At 32.4% G+C, this 16718-nt stretch overlaps 1 protein-coding gene across 1 annotated transcript; it reads right to left on the reverse strand.

The window, feature by feature from the left end:
* Positions 1 to 14378: 14378 nt before the first annotated feature.
* LOC127724591 (uncharacterized) lies at positions 14379 to 16370 on the reverse strand. The gene has a single exon (XM_052231610.1). It carries the CDS (start codon positions 16225 to 16227, stop codon positions 14578 to 14580), a length of 1650 nt encoding a protein of 549 aa, XP_052087570.1. The 5' UTR covers positions 16228 to 16370; the 3' UTR covers positions 14379 to 14577.
* Positions 16371 to 16718: the final 348 nt, after the last annotated feature.

Here is a 16718-nt window from a genome sequence, read left to right on the forward strand (position 1 = left end):
TTTGTTATGTTCAGTAGAACTGAGCACCTATCTGTTAATAACATGTCCCTTGTTTTAGTTTTTGTTCAGTTTCAATTGTTTTGTTTATTTGTTTTCATTGTTTTGTTTACTGCTGCTTATCAAGTGTACACTATAGTCTTCCTTCGTTGTACAAAGTTGTATATATAGAGAAGTATAGATATATATATATATATATATATATATATTAAACATCTTATTTAACAAGTCATGTGCAATATTTTGTCTTATTGATGTGTACATTAATGAAGAAGCTAGATTTGAAATTGTAGCAGACTAACTTTCATAGTTCAAAGGTCAAAATTTGTGTAATAAGTAAATTGCTGTGGATACCAATTTTCGTCGTAGCAGAAAACTTGCCTTTTCTTGGATATGTGATTTCGTGGTTTTGCCAAAGTCTGCATACAACCTGATAGAAAATTTGTAATTCATTGAACATTTAAATTAGTGGTTCACCTGTACTCATGAAAACCACGAAAATTGGTATTCAACGAAAAATAATGAATCCAAAGTAGGTTTGTTTGCTGTAATAAATTAATTGAAGGTACAAATTAAAAAAAAAGGTTAGAAACATAATTAATTATATTATTAATATACTGACATAGAATTTTTGTCTTAAAATTACAAATAATGTTTTTTCTCAATCATATGAAGTTTTGTCTAAGAAATATTTCATTTGATAGTTAATTTGATGTTTAAAAGATTATGTTCTTTTGCAATAATATACATTTATTTGTTCCATTCAATTTTCAGCACATTTTCTTAAATTTCAATTATGTCTTGATTAGCCAATTCTATTGATACATTCATACTCTTTTTTATAACATTCTCTTTACCTTTCTTGCAAGGAATGTAATGTTGATGTGATGTTTTTTTTTTTTTTATAAAATCGTAGCCAGAAAGTACACACTTGAAAGAAAAATTATAATATAAAGTAAGGGAGAATTTTCTTTCAATAATATTGAGAACTATAATATCAAAGATAAAACATAACAACTAAAGGAAAAGGATTCCTGAAAACAGGGGTTTATTTGGAAATGTTATTAAAGAGACATTTTGTATATTCAGAATCTTTTATTTTCGAATAAATAGCCGTAGGTGTGTGCTTTATAGCCATGGTGGTATTGCTGTATGACTTTATCAAATAACTACACATTTACACAAGATTTTTTTTTACCACATTATTAGGAAACTTGTGTAACAATTAAAATCAATAACACATAACTACAGTACAATCTCTACTGCTTACTATGTGAAAAGAAAGAGATCAACAAATATAAACAATAAATATTAACCTGATCAGTTGGATTTTGTTTTTGTATCGTAGGTTCAAGCTTAATTAATCTTAGCTTCTTTCTCCCTTTTCGTATCATCCCCCTTTGCAGTATTTCAAATGATGAAATTTTAGATAAACTTTATATTTTTTTTTAAAACCAGAGAAGAAAAATAATTAGATACATATTTGTGTGCTAACCCACTAAGAATTAAAAAAAGTTGGATTTGAACATGATTTTTTTAAGGACATAAAATTGGGCTTATAACAAGTTTTACGGGGACTCGGGCATTCCCTTCGCCTATTCTGATGTTTTAATATTTTCAGGCACTTGCTTGGAAGCTTGTATTATGATTGTTTACAAACTCATGTTACCAGTATAATTTAATCTATTAAAAAAAAAATATACAATTTAAATTTAGGATATGCATGACCCAGACAACTTGGATATGAATTTACTGATATTTTTTTGTGGGCAGAAAATTGCCTGTGTAAATTTGAATTAAAATTTTCTCATTATGAAATATATTATATTTTAGTCTGCACTTATCTATATCAGAAGTACCTTGTACACGTGGTTTAATATCCCATCAATAAAACCATCATATCTTCTAAAAAAATCATTTGTATCATTCATGTCATCAAATCATTAATTTTGCAAATCATTCCCTGTGAATTTTGTGAAAATTTATTGTGATATTAGTTTAGCATTAATAATAACACAATTTAATCTACCATGGCATAAACATGGTGTATCTTTTTCTCTTCATTTTGCATATTTGCTCACCTTATTTGTAGCATATTAATGCATATGTGTATACAGTATTTACACAAAATGTCAAGTTTTTCTTCAATATTTCTTTCAACAACCAAGCGCATAAAAATCAGTACCGGCACATTTGAAAAAATTCTTTCACAGTATTTTCGTTATTCTTCCAAGAATTAAATGATATGTTCATTGTTCATAATCAGAATTACATGTATTTGTAATATTTCAAATATATTTTACAATGAATCAGCATATAACAGTAATATTATATATAAAATATTATATATAGCATATTATTTTGTGTGTTTTTTTTATATACTTCACAGTAACCAAGAAAAAAAACCCTCAAATTCACATGAAGTATAAAATAAGTATTGTCTACAATTGCTTTTAAAACCTTTCACAAATATTACTATTCGAGATGCATGTTTTGAAAATATGGATAGAATAGTTGCCTAGCTTACACTTTTGTTTGACAAGTTTTAATGAACTGTTTTGTGAATGTATGAGCACTTCATCCTACTTCTTGCAGGTAGCCTAAAAATGGTTGAAATTGAAAACTATTTCAGTCTGAGGCTTTCAGTTGTTCATTTCATGTAATCTATTTCAAAATATCAGTAGTTATTGATCATTATTGAATAAGTAATTAGTTGCTATATGTGGCCATAACATTAAAGTTATATATGAATGTTATTGTACATTAAATTTGTACATTTTGTATAGACTTGTGCTGTAATAATAAATGCTGCTTACAAGGAAGTTATTTCAATTATTGACAAGTTGCAATCTTTCATCAATAAACACTTTCATTTATGCCTCCGTAAGTCGGGTTACAGTCTTTTGGAAAGGAAATATATTATTCTTTTTTCATTCACATATGGTAGGCGTTTAGGACTAGAACATACGAAGATGTGATATGCTTGTCAATGAGAAATTGATCCTCCAGAGTCCAAACAAGATGGATGTAAGCAATTTATGGGATATTGTTCAGCCTTCAACAATGAGCAAAACTCATAATGAATAGTCAGCTTCTGAGTTCAGTCTTTATTGTGAGGCTTCTGATTTCAGGATAATTGTCCTTTGTTAATCAACCTTTCAGCAAATCAATAAACACTTTCATTTATGAGCCCAATGGCAGTCGTTTGGGACTAGAAAATATGAAGATGTGATATGATTACCGATGAGAAAACAATCCTCAAGAGTCTAAACAAGGTGGATGTAAGCCTTCACCAATCCATAAGGTAACTTCTGAGTTCAGTGTTTATTGTGAGGCTTCTGATTTCAGGATAAATGTCCTTTGTATAGTCTGCACTTCAGTGTTGACATGAATTATCATTGCTATGGTCATAATTATAAATTAACTGTTTACAAAACTTTAAGTTTTTCTGAAATAATAAGAATTTTCTACCCCAGGAAAAGATAACCTTAGCTTCATTTGACAAATCCTTTCAGAATTTTGGGTCCTAAACGCTCTTAAACTTCATACTTTATTTGGTCTTTTGAACTTTTTTGATTGGAGCGTCTGGCATACAAAATTTTAAATCTGGTATCTATGATGAGTTTATTGTAAATCAACCTTTCTGCAAAATCAAGAGCTTCAAATTGACACATTCGTTTTTCCTAGTTATGACATTGAATGAAGTAAACCCTGTTAATTTTTTTATACGACCGCAAAAAATTTGCGTTCGTATATTGCTATCACGTCGTCATAGACGTTTTCCGAAGACATTTGGTTTCCTGACAATAACTTTAGTTGAAGTGAATGGATTTCTATGAAATTTAACCAAAAGGTTCAATACCACAAAAGGAAGGTTGGGATTTTTTTTTTGGGGGGGGGGGGGGGGGGGTGATGGTCCAAAGCGATTAGGAATTAGGGGCCCAAAACAAGCATTTTTCTTGTTTCAGGACAATTACTTGTGTTTAAGTATTTTGATTGCTCTGAAATTGTACCACAAGGTTCAATACCACAAGTAGAAGGTTGGGATTCATTTTGGGGGTAATTGCCTAAACCGTTTAGGAATAAGGGGCCAAAACAAGCATTTTTCTAGTTTTCAAACAATAACTTGTTTTTAAAGTGTATGGATGTCTCTTAAAGTATACCACATTTTACATAAAGAAAATTTCTTCTAATATTATTTTTTTGGAAGATGGGGGTAAAAAAAAATTTTTTTGGGGGGGTCAATTTTTATGCCCCCGTTGTAGCGGAGGGGGCATTAAGTTTTACCCTTGTCCGTCTGTACGTTCGTCCGTACCTCCCAAAGTTGGTTTCCGTTCTCTAACTTTAGTTTGCCTCAACCAAATGTTATGAAACTTATACACAATGCTTATAACCACAAAACACAGATCGAGTTTGAATTTTGGTGGCGTCACTATAACCGTTCTTGAGTTATCCCCCTTTACAAATGGAAAAATTGATAAATTTTTTGTTTCAGTTTCTAACTTTAGTTTGCCTCAACCAAATGTTATGAAGCGTATACACAATGCTTATTACCACATAATACAGATCAAGTATGGAATTGGGTGGCATCACTTGTACCTTTCTTGAGTTATGCCTCTTTATAAACATAAAAATTGATGAATTTTTCGTTTCTGTTCTCTAACTTTAGTTTGCCTCAACCAAATGTTATGAAACTTATACACAATGCTAATTACCACAAAATACAGATCAAGTTTGAATTTTGGTGGTGTCACTTTTACCGTTCTAGAGTTATGCCTGTTTACAAATGGAAAAATTGCTCAATTTTACGTTTCTGTTCTCTAAACTTAAGTTAGCCTCAACCAAATGTTATGAGACTTAAATACAATACTTATTACCACAAAACTCAGATCAAGTACAAATTTGGGTAGCGTCACTTTTACTGTTCTTCAGTTATGTCCCTTTATAACTTTATATGATATGCAAGTGGGGTCATTATCTTGTGTCCCATGGACACATTCCCCATTTATTTTTCCTCAAGATTTAAGAAACTATCAATTTTCCAAAAAAAAATTGGGAGTCACAATTTACTTTGCTAATTCTTTGTATATAGTCTGAAAACAGATTTACTAAGTATTGCACAACAGCACAGTGTATTGCAAGAAATCTTCAATTGTATATAAATTCAAATCATATAACCAATGTCAAGTTCTTTGACTACATTTCTTCTGTGTCAGAAACTAACGTGTCAAATATTTAATTACAATCCAAATTCAGACCTGTATCAAGCTTGAATATTGTGTCCATTTTTGTCCCAACTGTTTAGGGTTGGACTGCTGCGGTCGTATCCAGCTGCACTCAGCGAAGCACATTTCATTGTTGTTTGGTGTAACTACCAGGATCACTAAATTTTTGCAAAAAGAAATCAGGATTTAAAAAACAATTTCAAAATCTACCGAATTGCACTCTTCTAAGCAGTTATCTTATCTTAAAGACAAATTTGTAATAACTTTTTGGATTTTGGATAACAATGCACCATGCAGACTTACAAAACTGTGAATGTAAAAGTCATCATTGAAATTGTGTAATGATATTGTTGTATGTCAACCTCAAAACGGAACATCACCATAAAGAAATGTAAAAAATATATATATATGTATGTCCGTGACGGAAACGTTTCCTTGGCTCCATTTTATGCTGTCTACATTTCTCTTTTGCAGTGACATCTGTCTCAAATTTCTTTACAGGGTATTTTACAGCAAGAATACAGTTACAATAAATTGGCTTGATTTTTATCACAAATATAGATATTTATTGCTGGAATGTGATAAAAAGCTGTATTTCGCTTCAAGCCTTTTACAGTAATATTGGTGAAAAGGTGGCCAGTTTGTTGCTGTATATCATATTTGTTTTTCGTTCATTATTTTGTTCATTAATCAGGCCGTTAATTTTCTTGTATGAATTGTTTTACATTTGTCAATTTGGGGGTCTTTTATAGCTGACTGCGGTATGGGTTTTACTCATTGCTGAAGGACGTTCGGTGACCGATAGTTGTTAATGTCTGTGTCATTTGGTCTCTTGTGAATGTCTCATTGGCAATCGTGCCATATCTTCTTATTTTTAGCTCACCTGGCCCGAAGATGCCAACAATGTCGTCGTCATCTGTCGTCCGTCGTCGTTAGCTTTTTACAAAAATCTTCTCCTCTGAAACCACTGGGTCAAATTTAACCAAACTTGGCCACAATCATCATTAGGGTATCTAGTTTAACAAATGTGTCCGATGACCACGCCAACCAACCTAGATGGCCGCCATGGCTAAAAATAGAACATAGGGGTAAAATGTAGATTTTGGCTTATATCTCTGAAACCAAAGTAAATCTGACAAGGGTAAAACTGATTATCAGGTCAAGGTCTATCTGCCCTGAAATTTTCAGACAAATCTGACAACCTGTTGTTGGGTTGCTGCCCCTGAATTGGTAATTTTAAGGAAATTTTGCAGTTTTTGGTTATTATCTTGAATATTATTATAGATAGAGATAAACTGTAAACATTAATAATGTTTAGCAAGCATTAGTTTAGTCAGTCGAGATCTTTAGGAGTTATTGCCCTTTATAGTCAATGTTTAACAATTTTTCGTAAATTTTTGTAATCTTCTACAAAAATCTTCTTCTCTGAAACTACTGAGACAAATTTAACCATACTTGGCCATAATCATTATTAGGGTATCTAGTTTAAAAAATTTATCCGATTACCCCGCCTTCCAACCATCATGGCCGACTTGGTTAAAAATAGAACATAGGGGTAAAATGCAGTTTTTGGTTTATATCTCTGAAACTAAAGCATTTAGAGCAAATCTGACAGGTGGCAAAAATGTTCATCAGATTTAGATTTATCTGCCCTGAAATTTTCAGACGAATCCGACTACCCATTGTTGGGTTGCTGCCCCTGAGTTAGTAATTTTACAGAAATTTTGCAGTTTTTTGTTATTATCTTAGATATCATTATAATATCTAATATCTAATACTATTAATTATGATTTTAACCTTATTTTACATGATTTCCAAAGCATCAGTAAATACAGGTGAGCGACACAGGCTCTTGAGAGCCTCTAGTTAAGAATTCTATTCTCGTCTACAATGTTGGAGAGTGTCCTTTGTTTAATAATATGCATATAGACCAAGGTGAGCGACACGGGCTCTTTTTTCATTTTTGCCTATTATCTTGAAAACTAGAATAGATAGGGAGAAACTTTAAATTGCAAAAATGATCAGCAAAACAAGTTCTACAAATACGTTTTACATGGTCGGAATCGACAGTCAACTCTTTATTAGAGTTATTGCCCTTTGATGACGATTTTTACCAATTTCTTTCGTTTTTGCCTTATATCTTAAAAATTATAATAAATAGATAGAAACTTAAATAAGCAAAAATGATCAGCAAGACAAGTCTACAATTTAGACAATATGGAGGAAATCGTCCGACGACTTCTTATTGGAGTTATTGCCCTTTAATGACGATTTTTACCATTTTTTTGCGTTTTGCCATAGATAATAAAAATTACAATAGATAAATAGACACTTTTATCACAATAGTGATCAGCAAGGAAAGATCTACTAACACGTCAAATTTTGCCGATATAGTTAGTAGACTGTCACTCTTAAGATTAACAAAACAGAGATTTTTGTCATGAATTTTTAATCTCGTCTACATTGTCGGAGAGTGTCCTTTGTTGAATATGCACATAGGCCAAGGTGGGCGACAAAGGCTCTTTCGAGCCTCTGGTTATACATATTGATTACGGCTATGATTTAACCCCACACTATGAAGTGAAAGGGTATATAGTTTTTTCTCTCATCAGTCCGTTAATCATCTCGTTTTCCGGATGCGAAATCAAATATTGATATCAAGAGAGACCTTGCTCCGATTGATGTTGAAATATATTGAGCCGAATATCCGTATTGATATATACGCCACTATTTCATAGGTCAAGTTCATCATTAATAAAAAAAATATATAGACCAAATTTGTGCAGAAGAGTTTTTTTCGGACATAGATTATACATTTTTCTGTCGATTTCTTGGATATGTAGTAACAAATAATGTGAGAAAGATTCTAAAGTCAAAGTCGTCGACAATATTACTGCATAAAATCATAACCAACAAATCATACCTGAAAGCAAACAAAACCTGCCACTGGTGTATATGATCATCCTCACTAAATTAAACTGTTGTTTTTCAATCACTGTCCGGTATATTTGTGGACATGCATCAATTCGTTAATTGATAGGTTGAATATTTGTTAAGTTTGGTGATATGTTTTTCAACAACAAATTGGCATTCACCATAGGAACCAACTGTGCTACTCTTGTTGAATTATTCCTTTATTTATATGAAGTTTCTTAGGAAGAATGAAAAGAAGCTAGCATTAGTTAACTTTACATTCCGCTATAAAGATGATGTCCTTTCACTAAATATATCAAAGTTTGCCAAAAGTAATTTGTTATAAATAAAACAGCAGAGTTTGAGAAATTATTATGAAGATTTTCAACCAAAGCATTCATGTTTTTTCATTGAATTTTTTTTTAATTGCAAAGTAATTATATTGATATTTATTGAATCAGAGATATATAATTTGACTTATATGTCTCTGATTGAATACTTACAACTCACAATCGAGTGCATGAAAATCGTAGGTTTGATTCTCCGTAGGGTCTAACCAAATACTTCAAAAAATGTTTGTGGCATTTATGAATAAGGACACAAGAAGTTATCGACACTAAGTCTGAATAATGTGTTCGGGAAGGGTACATGTTTTTCTTGGGACTGCTATCTTATGAACTATCAAGTGAAAAAAACGAGATTATATTGACATTCTCTCGAATGCATGATATATTTGACACTGGACGTTCAACACCTATCTATCCATCTTGTTCATAGTTGATTGACAAATTTACAATAATTATTGTCATTGTCGCTAAGGAACAGTTTTTTATTGACTCCAAAGAATATCTGTGAATCTCTGATGGTTAATAGGAACTCTTAGCAAACATATGTCGTAGTTATTCTTCATATATTGCATTCTTTGAACTTAAAATTTTACCGAGTTTTCCGAAGAAAAAAATGCGGTCATTTCGATGGTTGAGTGTGACAGGTAGCTGCAAACAGTTTTCGTGCAATAACTTATGAACCATTCAACCAATTCTTTTCAAATTTTGCGAGACATAGATATTTCTATCCGGCCGCGGCGTAAACTATTTGGGTAAAGCTTTATATTTCAGAAGGTAAAAGACCTGAATGCTTCATACCTTATATGCAGATACCTTATGTTTCGAAGTTTCCGTCTGTCCTATGTCAATTGTCCTTTACCTCATTTTCATGGTTCAGCGACTGCTTGAAAAAAAATTAAAGTTTTTTGTAATGTGAATTTCTAACTTATTATGAGTACATAGTAGGATAACTTTATTTGGTATATGTGTTCCTTGCATCGCCTGCATGTCCGTCAGACAGGGTCACCTGACCCCGACCTCATTTCATGGATCAGGCACAAGGTTAAAGTTACATGACTAGGTCCGTTTCTCAGATACAATAACCAGTATGTCAACTATATGTGGTGTATGGAATGATTGTAATGGGTACATGTCAGTCTGTTAGGTTTAATCTGACTTTGACCTCATTTTCATGGTTCATTGGTCAATGTTAGGTTTTTGTGTTTTGGTTTGTTTTTCAAGCACTAAAAGCAATAGATCAACTATATTTGGTAAATAGAATGCATGTAAGGTGTTCATGTCGGTCTTGTCGGTATCATCTGACCTTGACCTCATTTTCATGGTTCATTGGTCAATGTTAGGTTTTTGTGTTTTGGTTGGTTTTCCAAATACTAATAGCAATAGGTCAGCTATGTTTGGTGTAAGGGAAAAATTTTAAGGTGTAAATGTCTGTCTGACAGGTATTATCTGACCTTGACCTCATTTTCATGACTCATTGGTCAATGATTAGCTTTCGTAATTTTGCCAGTTATCAGATACTATAAGCAACAGGTCAACTATATTTGGTGTATGAAATGATTGTAAGGTGTACATGTCTGTCTGGCCTGGTACATCTGACCATGACCTCATTATCATAGAACATTAATAATGTTAAGTTTGTGTGAAACTTGTAGTAAAACCTTCATGTTACAGACTTTCAACATAAATTTAGTGAGACAGGCGAGGCATATCAGCGTGTGCACTCTTGTCCAATCTATCAATTTATTTGAATAATTTAGGTGAGCATATTAATTTGAAAGCTAATGCCCCTTTCACGAAACCAATTTTAATGCACCAAATGCACATTTCGACAATTATTGTCTCTTCAGTGATTCTCGAACCATAAACCTTAGATTATCCCAAATTTTATACAAACATTGACAAGCTGATATACATTCCTTTATGTTTTACAAAATTATACAACAGCAAATATCAAATCAAACAATATTTGTATTTACATACCAATACCAAAGTACTGGCTACTGGGTTGGTGATACTGACTGTCCACCAGCATGGTATGAAAGTATCAATTATTGATGATCAGCACATTTAACCATAAAATAACACCATAAGATGACAATACCGAATTTAATATTGGCAGGTAGGACCAATCACCCTTTAAATTATTTTAAGTAAGGGCTACTATAAGCAAATCTTCAATCTTACTGAAATTCACAGTATGCAAGTTTCATATGCGCACTTGCTAACAATATTATACCATATTCAATCTGAGTACGTTACCAAACTTTATGTGCATATAATGATTTTTTTTAAATATTTGGTAGATTTTAGCAACTTTGGAGTAATTCTCCCAAAGTGAATCAGAAATGATAAAAATGTGTATAACACTTAATAAATTTTAAGCGTCTGGAGCGCTTTTCTGGATTTACCTTCACCGGAGCAAATATTTGAAAGCCAAGTAAGTATAATAACTGAAACACGTGAAGATCAAAAGGGACCTAAAAACTTACATCCAAATCTATCTTAGGTCAACTTTGATTGAGAGACTTGATCATAGGACTTTGCCTAATAGAGTTTAAGGAAAGTAATTAATTCATAAGTGTATAAGATGTCTTAATTTCAAATTTTGCGACGAAGTCTAAAAACTCTTACCTAATTATATATATATAACACAATTAAAGGATGCAAATAACCCCTTAATTATTTTATGGAAGAGCTATTATAATAAAAAATGTCAACCTTTACTAAATTTCACAGTATGCAAGCTTCGTATGTGTACTTTAGATTCTAGCAATATTATATCGTAATCAGTCTAAGTATGTTACCAAATTTGATGTGTATATAATGATTTTTATGCCCCCGCCGTAGCGGAGGGGGCATTAAGTTTTACCCTTGTCCGTCTGTACGTCCGTCCGTACGTCCGTACGTCCCAAAGTTGGTTTCCGTTCTCTAAATGTTATGAAACTTATACACAATGCTTATTACCACTAAATACAGATCAAGTTTGAATTTTGGTGGCGTCACTTTTACCCGTTCTAGATTTATGCCCCTTTACAAATGGAAAAATTGCTAAATTTTTCGTTTCCGTTCTCTAACCTAAGTTTGCCTCAACCAAATGTTATGAATCGTATACACAATGCTTATTACCACAATATACAGATCAAGTTTGAATTTTGGTGCCGTCACTTTTACTGTTCTAGAGTTATGCCCTTTACAAATGGAAAAATTACTGAATTTTTCAAATTTTTTTTTCTAAATATCAAGTACTTTTAAAATTGGAGTGATCTTTCTTTGTCCATGATTATAGTTGAATCAACTACAATCAATGCTTTATACAATGCAATGTTTAATTTTACCTTCCACTGATAAATTAAAGTAATTTTTACTCTTTATTTCTAAAAAATATTTTAAAGTCTTTGAAAATTGGAGTTATCTTTCTTTGTGCATAATGGTAGTTGAATCAACTACAACCAATGCTTTATACAATGCAATATTCAATTTTACTTCCTACTGATAAATTAAAGCAATCTTTACCATTCAGTGCTTACAGGCACTTTGATTACTGTTCTAGAGTTATGCCCATTTACAAATGAAAAAATTGCTGAATTTTTCGTTTCCGTTCTCTAACTTGAGTTTGTCTTAGATTAATGTAATGCAATGTATATATAATGCTTTTTACCACAAAACTCAGTTTAATTTTTTGTTTCCGTTTTCTAACTTTAGTTTGCCTAGGCCAAATGTTATGAAACTTATACACAATGCGTATAACTACATAATACAGATTAAGTACGAAATTTGGTGGCGACACTTTTACCATTCTTGAGTTATGTTCCTTTATAAACATAAAAATTGCTGAATTTTTCGTTTCCGTTCTCTAACGATAGTTTGTCTCAACCAAATGTTATAAAACTTATACACAACCGTTCTAGAGTTATGCGTATTTACAAATAGAAAAATTGCTGAATTTTTAGTTTCTGTTCTCTTCTTAAGTAAGCCTCAACCAAATGTTATGAGACTTACACACAATGATTATTACCACAAAACTCAGATCAAGTTCAAATTTGGGTAGTGTCACTTTTACCGTTCTTCAGTTATGTCCCTTTATAACTATATGATATGCAAGCGGGGGCATCATCTGTGTCCACATGTGGACACTATCCACATTTATCTTCTTTTTATGTTTTATTTTTAATATTTAGTAGATTTTAACAACTTTAGAGTAACGATTAAAAAATATATCAGAAATAACAAAAATATCTTGAAATGGACAACAACACTTCATAAATTGTACGCGTCCAAAACGCCTTTTATGAATTAACTTTCATCATCAGGAACGCTCAAAAAGAGAGGCGAAAGATACCAAAGGGACATTTAAACTCATTAGTCGAAAATAAACTGACAACGCCATTAGAGAAAAAAAGACCAAAAGACAAACAATTGTTACAATACACAACATAGAAAACTAAAGACAGAGCAACACGAACCCAACAAATACCGAGGGTAATCTCAGGTAATTCGAAAGTGTAAGCAGAACTTGCTGAACATGTGGCACCCGTCGTGTTGCTCAAGTACAAGTCTAATTCGGTAGGTCACATTCTGGGAAAAGAGGACGGGATTGTGGTTACGACAATTGGAACACATTCGTCGTCATCTGTGAAACAGATATTCCATAATGGTCAACCAACTCGTGATGGCGTCCATAAATTTTTCAAAGGGATGATTTCAACTTCACCACTTGATTGAATTAATATGTTCATTGTGAGCAGCAACCCTCTATCAAGAAAATGATGACAGAAAATGTAGGCTCTGTGATAAATGGGAGATATATACTCCATATGCAGGCGCTGGAATGTTGCTACATGAGAATGGAAAGTTCACAATTGGGAAGCTGAAATCACCTCTTTTGTCGTACAGTTTTGTTTTCAGCCGACCCTCATTGTCAATTTTTAGATGTAAGTCAAGATATAAGGCAGACTTAACTGTATCTGTTGTATCCTTTATCTCAAGTTCGATGGGAAAGATACGTTCAACATAGTCACCAAACTTTGAATTATTTAGTGAGATGACATCTATAAAGCGGAAAGGGAAGTTAAAGGATAATGCTAACTTCTTTTCTTTTTTCCCTAAGAAGCTTCTGTATGAAGTCAGCCTCATATGCATAAAGGAACAAATCGGCAAGAAGAGGAGCACAGTTTGTTCCCATGGGAATGGCGATTGTTTGTTGAAAAATACTTACTCTAAACAAATATGTTGTCAATCAAGAAATCAAGAAATGAAGCATTTTGATAATGTCAGTATTAAATAAGTATCAAAAGTATCACCAGATCTATATAAGGCCAACTTGTCTGATGGAGCAAGAACGCAAGAAATTAGTTAATAATGAAAATAAGGATGTTGTCTTTCAATTAAAAATTTTGCAACAATGTATCAAAACTTTAAACTAACACAATTCAAGCATGACAAAACAGAATTTATGTTAGCGGTATTATAAAAAAAAATCTTTATTTAATCAAATCCACAGTATGCAAGAGTTGTATGTGTACTTTCAGATTCTAACAATAGCATACCATATATAGTCTAAGTATGTCACAAAAGTTTATGTGTCTGTACTTATTTTTTTTTAAATCTGAAAATTTGAGACAGTGTATCAATACTCTCCAACAAAGAACTTCAGCGCTATATAACATTTAAACCCGTACGTAGATGTGTAAAGTTATTGTATATGTTTTAGACACTTCAGTGTTTAAATTGTAGGGTTTAACCTTTTTGTTTATTTTGACCCTTTGAATCAAATAGAATCGAGGTATATATATCCTACCTTTTTAACATCTTCGATTTTATCTTGTAAATTTCCCAGAATCAATACCGAAGTAAGATCAAATAAACTATACTGTGTCAACAAAAAATACTCGAAATATGAATTTCTAAATTTATTTATATGATCGTTCATCAGACAAACGACTACGAATCAATATTTTCAAAGAACATTAACAAAACAGACGATTTGGTAAATTAAAAAGTATCGAAAACAAGGAAAGGCGAGTCTTATAAATTATTTATAATTACAGTTAATTATGGTTTATAGTTATGTTTTTCTTTTCATGTTATATCGAACTTCAATCGATTTCGCACAGTACAACTGTTTCTGAATCATAACATGCAACAACAAACATATTGTTGTTAAGAGCAAAACGAATTACCCATGGCCTCTTAATTCCTAAAGGTTCTACCGGAATTATACGTATCAATTTCCCATCATTAGTAATTTGGTGAATGTTCTTAGATCTATATCCAGCAACATAGATATTGCCTTCAAAGCCTATTCCGATTCCACGCGGGGAGGACAACTGTTCATTTGTATACGTAAACTTGGTTGTGTCCCCTATTACACGTGACACGGAATTATCTCCATCTCCATATATACAATCTTTCATATCCGATGTCGAAACGTAATACGAATCGCCACCTGTTGTTTTCTGTTTCACTATCTCCCCTGATGAGTTTCCCCATGTCAATGGGGAACCACAGGTTACAATAAATGTGTTCCCTTCGAAACAACATATTCCAGATACTGTTATACCTGGTAAATCCAAAGTTCGTAATAATGTCATTCCTGTAATGTCAACAAACACAAATTTGTTCTTTCCATAAATCGAAATAACAGCTTTAGTCTGAGCAACTTGTGCGATATCCCGTGGATAGTTTTCTACACCTAACGATTCTACAAGTTTACCATCTAGGTTGTATTTCGCAACACTACTTTTGACATAGCTAGTTATAACTAGGTAATCGGCAATGAATATTGCACTAGTTTCACCCTTTTCAGCGGCTTTAATTGTATACAAAATTTTAATGCCGCCGCTGTGAAAATTAACCCTTTGTATGAGACTCCCAACAGACAGCGTACACGGAAACTCATCTTCTATTATACATGTTATATTTACGCAACCAAACGATTCTACGCCAGTTTTAAAATTCTCAATAACTTCCGACGGGATAACCTTAATAGTCAGGTTCTTCATCTTTTTCATATCTTCTTTTATTTCTTTTTCCAGTATAGCCATTTTTGGACCAATCTTGTTGACTTCTATAAAACAGTGTTGGTCAGATCCATGTTCTACAGATCCGGTTAGGACTAATTGCCAATTTCTTAAGGTACTTTTATAACCCGAAAAAGTATTATCTTCATCGGTTAATTGCATGACGACACGTTTTTTAGAAGAATTCAGTTCGACCTTTATTTTGTTTTCTAATTTGTCTAAATGGCCTATTATTTCCCTTTTCAACGTGGACATTTCTTGAATAATGTTTTCAGAGGTGGTTTCTATCTTAGACAAACAGTCTTTTCGATTTTCAAGTATTTCATCAATTTCTTTATTTCTTACGTCAAGTGTTTTACCCAAATTAGTTGTGTGTTTAGATTCTTTTATTCCTGTCGCGACATTTTCGATTGAAGTAACATTTTCACATTTGCGATGTGAAAGGGTTGCACATAAAGTGCAGCATGGCTTTGAATGGTCCATGCAATAAACCTCCACAATCTTTTCAGGATGTTCCTCGCAGCTTAGGACACCAGATATTTTGAAATCGGAATTTCCTGATTGAATTTCTTTGATTGAAACGAGTTTATGTTTAGCGGAAAATTTAAAAGATTTGTGACATTCATCGCATTTTTCAAAAAATGCCTCTTCACAAATAGTACACCAAGATATTGCCTCTTGTGTCTTATTGTTAACCTGACAGGAGTTGCACAACTTTTTAGACATATGAATTGCTCACTTATCTAACATTGACATCACAAAATAATTCGTCGGTAATGTGGATGCCCATGTTTCTGGTTTTTCTGCCGTTTTGCTGTATGAAACAATTTTGCGACAAACCGGGCATTTGAATGCCTCGGATTCCTTTTCTTTTTGTGTAGACGATACAATGTGAGTTTGTATACACGCTTCACAGAAAGTATGGAGACATGGCAAGTATTTCGGAAATTTGAAAGTTTCCAGACAAATTGTACACATTAATAAATCATCAAAATGTTCCAAATCTTTTGAAGATGTCGCCATTTTAGACATTGGACTTTATCCTTCCTGGTTACCTATTTATTAGTTACAGACATTAAAAGGTTATATATTGCGTCGATAACTTAAATAGTATTTTTTAAATTGTACGTAATGGATCGTTCTATTTAATTTTCCATTAAACTATGTTGTTACCTGGGTGGCCGACCGACCTAATACATTATATATGGTAGATATAT

This window comes from Mytilus californianus, unplaced genomic scaffold (assembly GCF_021869535.1).
Source record: "Mytilus californianus isolate M0D057914Y unplaced genomic scaffold, xbMytCali1.0.p SCAF_14, whole genome shotgun sequence".
Classification (NCBI taxonomy): Eukaryota; Metazoa; Mollusca; class Bivalvia; order Mytilida; family Mytilidae; genus Mytilus; species Mytilus californianus.